Below are 6,836 nucleotides of genomic sequence, written 5' to 3' on the forward strand. Positions count from 1 at the left end.
ACCAGACCTGATGTGTGCCTTGCTATTAGTTTAGCAGGGAGGTACCAAAGTAATCCAGGAGTGGATCACTGGACAACGATCAAGAACATCCTGAAATACCTGAAAAGGACTGAGGATATGTTTCTCGTTTATGGAGGTGACAAAGAGCTCGTCGTAAATGGTTACGTCGATGCAAGCTTTGACACTGATCCGGATGACTCTAAGTCACAAACCGGATATGTGTTTATATTGAACAGTGGAGCTGTCAGTTGGTGCAGTTCTAAACAAAGCGTCATGTCGGGATCTACGTGTGAAGCGGAGTACATAGCTGCTTCGGAAGCAGCGAATGAAGGAGTCTGGATGAAGGAGTTCATATCCGATCTAGGTGTCATACCTAGTGCATTGGGTCCAATGAAAATCTTTTGTGACAATACTGGTGCAATTTCCTTGGCAAAGGAATCCAGATTTCACAAGAGAACCAAGCACATCAAGAGACTCTTCAATTCTATCAGCGATCAAGTCAAGGAGGGAGACAGAGAGATTTGCAAGATACATACGGATCTGAATGTTGCAGACCCGTTGACTAAGCCTCTCTCACGAGCAAAACATGATCAGCACCAAGACTTCATGGGTGTTAGAATCATTACTATGTAATCTAGATTATTGACTCTAGTGCAAGTGAGAGACTGAAGGAAATATGCCCTAGAGGCAATAATAAAGTTGTTATTTGTATTTCCTTATATCATGATAAATGTATATTATTCATGCTAGAATTATATTAACCGGAAACTTAGTACATACGTGAATACATAAACAAACAAAGTGTCACTAGTATGCCTCTACTTGACTAGCTCGTTGAATCAAAGATGGTTGTGTTTCCTAACCATAGACATGAGTTGTCATTTGATTAACGGGATCACATCATTAGAGAATGATGTGATTGACTTGACCCATTCCGTTAGCTTAGCACTTGATCGTTTAGTTTACTGCTATTGCTTTCTTCATGACTTATACATGTTCCTATGACTATGAGATTATGCAACTCCCGATTACCGGAGGAACACTTTGTGTGCTACCAAACATCACAACGTAACTGGTGATTATAAAGGTGCTCTACAGGTGTCTCCGATGGTACTTGTTGAGTTGGCATAGATCGAGATTAGGATTTGTCACTCCGATTGTCGGAGGGGTATCTCTGGGCCCTCTCGGTAATGCACATCACTATAAGCCTTGCAAGCAATGTGACTAATGAGTTAGTTGCGGGATGATGCATTACGGAACGAGTAAAGAGACTTGCCGGTAATGAGATTGAGCTAAGTATTGAGATACCGACGATCGAATCTCGGGCAAGTAACATACCGATGACAAAGGGAACAACGTATGTTGTTATGCGGTTTGACCGATAAAGATCTTCGTAGAATATGTAGGAGCCAATATGAGCATCCAGGTTCCGCTATTGGTTATTGACCGGAGACGTGTCTCGGTCATGTCTACATAGTTCTCGAACTCGTCCGCACGCTTAACGTTCGGCAATATAAGTTTATGTGTTTTGATGTACCGAAGGTAGTTCGGAGTCCCGGATATGATCATGGACATGACGAGGAGTCTCGAAATAATCGAGACATAAAGATCGATATATTGGATGACTATATTTGGACATCGGAATAGTTTCGGGTGAAATTAGGATTTTACCGGAGTACCGGGAGGTTACCGGAACCCCCCGTAAGTGTATGGACCTTATTGGGCCATAGTGGAGAGAGAGAGAGAGGAGACCAGGGCAGGCCGCACGCCCCCTCTCCCTCTGGTACGAATTGAACTAGGAGGGGGGCGCCCCCCCCTTTCCTTCCTCGCTCTCTCCCCCTTCCTTCTCTCCTAGTCCAACTAGGGAAGGGGGAGGGGGAGAATCCTACTCCCGGTGGGAGTAGGACTCCTCCAGGGCGCGCCATAGGAGGGCCGGCCCTCCCCCCTCCTCCACTCCTTTATATACGGGGGAAGGGGGCACCCCATAGACACGCAAGTTGATCATTGATCTTTAGCCGTGTACGGTGCCCCCTCCACCATAATCCACCTCGGTCATATCATTGCGGTGCTTAGGCGAAGCCCTGCGTCGGTAGCTTCATCATCACCGTCATCACGCCGTCGTGCTGACGGAACTCTCCCTCGAAGCTCTCCTGGATCGTGAGTTCGTGAGACGTCACCGAGCTGAACGTGTGCAGATCGCGGAGGTGCCGTACGTTTGGTACTAGAATCGGTCGATGGTGAAGACGTACAACTACATCAATGACGTTGTCATAACGCTTCCGCTTACGGTCTACGAGGGTACGTGGACGACACTCTCCCCTCTCGTTGCTATGCATCACCATGATCTTGCGTGTGCATAGGATTTTTTTTTGAAATTACTACGTTCCCCAACAGAGTGTACATGCGTGTATATGAGCGTCTGCCATTTGTACCCTTTTTCTCCGGAGAAAAACTTTCGTATATTAAAAAAAACCCGGATAACTTGCATAAATTTCTTGTTCCAAACATAGGCTTCAATGTCTTAACAGAGCACCTTGACACAGAGAACTATACACAAGAGACGTATGTACACGATGCAGAGGCCACAGGTCGGCACTCACATGATGGAGCAGGCGCTGGGGTTGTCGTCGCTGAAGTAGCTCCGCTCGTCGGCAGGCACGGCGGCGTTGGACAGCGCCTGCTGCTCGTGGTAGTACCCATGGAGGTCCGAGTCGTAGTAGCCATGGACGTGGTAGTTGTACGAGCTGGCGCTGCCGTACTGCGCCGCCGGCATGTAGCCGCTCCTACCGTGCGGAACGCTGTTGTAGTAGCGGTGCGCATGGGCGGCGGAGGCGGGCTTGGCCTGGTACGAGTAGTAGGCCGGCTGAGCGTGAGCGTAGGCGTGGTGGTAGCCCGGGTCGTACGCCGACGGCCACAGCACGACGAGCTTCCCCGTGCGCCGCGCCGCGCGCAGCACCTTCTTCTGGGTCGCCGTGCCGGTCACCGTCACCTTGTCCCGCGCTCGGTCCACGTCCACGTAGTGCACGCCTGCACAACACGACCACAAACTTATCATCAGGACATGTCTCTCTCCATGCGTACTGTATGTCAAGCTAGTCTGATAGTACCACAATCACGATGAGAAATTCCTTTGGTGGTACTACGTACGTACCTTGAAGCCTGAGAAGGGCCTTCCTCACGTTGTCTTCGCAGCCGTCGCAGTCGATGTTCATCTGCATCTCCACGATCTGCACGCAAAACAAGATTTCTCAAGGATTTAGCAGTACACCTTGGCAATTTAGCCGTGGACAAAGGCAGACAGGTGCAAGAACTTACCGTCATGGCTGATTGCTCTTGGAGAGGCTAGGCGATGTGAGTCTGACAAAGTCGAGCTCCTTTCTAACTCTGAGTGATCTGCTAGGACAATGTAGGGATGCATATAAGGGCCGGAAGGAGATGACAATTGACAAAGGCCTGGATATTTATTTTTGAGGTCAAGTCAGCTCGTGGATAGCTGAAGATATCTACTACCAGCTGCAAGTTGCACCAGTAGTGCGTATATATGTAGTGACAGTGTACGTTTTATTATTTGACATGTCATTTCGGTGCTGCATCATGAAAGCGACGTGGCAACGCGTCATAACGTTTCGTCTCGGACTGCCATGACGACGCTGAGCGGTGAATGGCCTGGAAGTTGCGTGACAGTTTTGCGGACGCTGTAGAGCGATCCATCAAGTTAATTTAGCTGACCGACAAAAAAGCCGACCGCACGCCCGGAAAGTTGGATCCCTCGAGGCGATCAAGGAGGCGACTAGGGGTCCCTTGCGCGCCGCCGGTGACGCCGCCGGTTTCCTCTCTCTTCGTCGGCCGCTCCGGCGGCGGGAGGGAGGGAGAACCTCGGGTCTGTTCACTAGATGGGTGTGTGGTAGGGTTAGGGTTGAGGGAGACGCTGCCGAGGCTGTTGCGGTGGTGTTGCATCGGAATAAGTTTCTCCGGGCTTCGTTCGTGGTCAGGCGAGGCTTTTGCCTTTTTCTAGGAGCCAGCGGTGTTGGGGATCTCCGGATCTCGTCGAGGTCGCGGGCTATGGTGGTTGGAGGTCCATCGGCACTGGCCGTTTGGATCCTCAGATGGGCGATGGAGGTAGGGAGACGAAGACCTTTCTTCTCCCTTGTTGGTACGATTTGTTGCTGCTGTTCTTCTCCTTCCTCTGCGCTGATGCTGGTGAGAGATCCTGCTTTGCCCAGGCGGATGGCCCGGTCGCGGTGCTGGACCGGTCGGATGACTCGAGTTCTCTTCCTTCTGGAAGGGACACTTTTCGCGGTACTCAAAGCCAAAGATTGTGACGGCTGTTGCAGGTGTGTTGGATTGATGTCCATGCCTTCTCAGCGCTGGTGTCAAGAAAGGAGGAAGCAGCGTGGCGGCAATTGTACCGTGGTCGAAGATGATGACCTGTTTGCGACTGGTTGGAGTCTTCTCTCAAGATTCAGGGATGATGACACAGGGCTCCGGAGATCTTCTTGTGTTATGGTTGTCTTAGAGTACTCTAGGTGTTCATGGTTCTTTGTTTTTGCGTTTCACTGTGCTTGTAAGGGTCACCTACTTTGTACTGATTCGTGATTTGCATGAACAATTTCTCAAAAAAAAAGTTAATTTAGCTGACCTAGAGTAGTGCCGGTATTTTTTGAGGAATAATTAAGCTGACCCTACAAATAAAATTGCCACCATCTACCACTAAAACTGCCATTCAAATCGGTCGTAAATTCCATCCCCTCCTCAAGAACGTTCGCCAGCTATTAGGGTCAAAAAGTTATCCTACATGAACCTTGAATTTAACTTTTGCTTAAAAGGTTCTGGAACTTCAGCGGAACTTATTGTAATTTTCGAAGTAAAATAGAATCCATGAAACTTGTCTCAAATAAGTATATCGGTCATACGAAAATGTACTATTTGAGTCTCTCAGATGATCCCTCGCTAGTGTGTATAATTACGGAAGATATCTGACGAATGTTCGACTGGAACCAATCCTCAGCGAACACACCCACGGCCACACAGGATCTAGATCGCATGGATGGCAGTTTCTGAATAAATTTGCCCCAAAATAAATAAAATGCCATGCCCTAACACTTAAATGACACCCCCACTAACACTTAAAATGTTGTTCGTGTCGTTGCAGAGAACGGTCGCTAGATATTACCATCATATAATTATAATCATTACAAATACTTTGTTTAGATCTAAGATTCAAAAGAATACAAAGTAACTGATGTGACTAATAATTACAATAATATCATTCAGAGACTTTTGCTTCGTGGTACCAATCTCTTCAACACGAAATACTCCTAAGACTTTAGTAAAGAGACTATAATAAAACTGTAGCAGCGATAATGCCATTCCCTCACCAACACGAACATGATTACCAATAAACTTTCTAAAAGTCTCTTGAATCGCCTATCAAAAAAGATGAGAAGCCTTGAGCAATAACATATATATCACGACTTGGTTGCCATCGAATCTGCCGAGCGTTCTGGTTAATGGAATTTATGTTTTAAAAAAACCAAGCTTTGCATCAATGCATCATATATATCAGAAACAAGAAGAAAGAATAAAGTAGAAGCATGGTTTTGTACAACTCACTTGCGTAACTCATCTGGCTATAGCGGCTCTAAATGACTCCAAATTTACTAACATAGCGAGAAATAGGAGCCTATTAGCATCATTTTCAGTTTAGCGTTAAAAGTGCATAGCTTTAGCGGGAGTGCTCTCCAAAAACTATAGCAGGCTATTTGAAACTTTGTGTTTAGTTCTTTTGGTACCTCCATTGTGTACCGAGGGACATCAACTTGGTATCACTGCGTGAAGGGAGTAGTTCTGAATAGTAGTATCAAAAGGCTGGACACAATAAGTGCGGAGGCGAAGAATGAGAAATACCTGGGTTTACCAGTGTATACAGGCAAAGCCTCACCCTTTCTACTAACACCTTGCACCTGGGTCTATCGGCGCATATCGCCAAAGCCTCACCCTTTCTACTAAGGGGGCTGCTACGAATCAGCTGGATGATTTCCTCGGGAAATCGTCCCCCTAACTAGCCGTCCGATCTGACGGGGGTTGCCGTTGGATCGTAGCACAAGCTCGTCTTCCTTCCCTGTACGCAGCGCCAACAGTTGGATCGCAGCACAAACCTGGTCTTCCTTCCCTGTACCAAGCGCAGCAGCTTCCATGGTAGCACCGGTGGCGCCACCGACGCTCCATTGCAACCTCCGGCGTGCTTCACTACAGCTCCGGCAGCGCTCCATTGCAACCCCGACAACCTTACGGCGTGCTTCACTGTAGCTCCGGCGATGCTCCATTGCAACCCGACGACCCTTCGACGTGCTTCACTGCAGCTCCTGGCGACGCTCCATTGCAACCCTGATGACCCTCCGGCGTGCTTCACTGCAGCTCCGGCGACGCTATATTGCAACCCCGACCCTCCGACGATGCTTCACTGCAGCCGCGGTGGAGCTCCAATGGCCCCAAGATCTCTCCAATGCAGCTCCGCCGCCGGCGACTTGTAGCATCAGCAGGTTGTATTGCAGCGCTGTGGCCATGGATGTGTTGCTCTGCATCAGAGCACAGACAGTCGTCGACGAGCGCGACGTATCGCCGGCGATACCGACGAGAGACCGCCTCCCCCGTGCGCGCTGCATCGCACCCTCGGGGATGCAACACCGCGGCGGTGGCGCATGGACTTCATCGTCTCTGTCGCTCCCTTTTTTGCAGCACCGTGGCCGAAGTCCTCCATGGGGGCTCTCCTCTTCTCGCGAGTAGAGATGGGGAACAGATAAAGGGGGCAGGGATGAAAACGTGTGGAGAAGAGA

At 49.0% G+C, this 6,836-nt stretch overlaps 1 protein-coding gene across 1 annotated transcript; it reads right to left on the bottom strand.

Moving 5' to 3' along the window:
* Positions 1-2,335: 2,335 nt before the first annotated feature.
* On the bottom strand, positions 2,336-3,426 carry LOC119340391 (heavy metal-associated isoprenylated plant protein 28-like). Its single transcript, XM_037612303.1, has 3 exons — positions 3,316-3,426; positions 3,152-3,227; positions 2,336-3,027 (listed from the first exon to the last, which is right to left on the bottom strand). The coding sequence occupies exons 1-3, from the start codon at positions 3,319-3,321 to the stop codon at positions 2,597-2,599; spliced, it is 513 nt and encodes a 170-aa protein (XP_037468200.1). The 5' UTR covers positions 3,322-3,426; the 3' UTR covers positions 2,336-2,596.
* Positions 3,427-6,836: the final 3,410 nt, after the last annotated feature.

Source organism: Triticum dicoccoides, chromosome 7B (genome assembly GCF_002162155.2).
Source record: "Triticum dicoccoides isolate Atlit2015 ecotype Zavitan chromosome 7B, WEW_v2.0, whole genome shotgun sequence".
NCBI lineage: Eukaryota > Viridiplantae > Streptophyta > Magnoliopsida > Poales > Poaceae > Triticum > Triticum dicoccoides.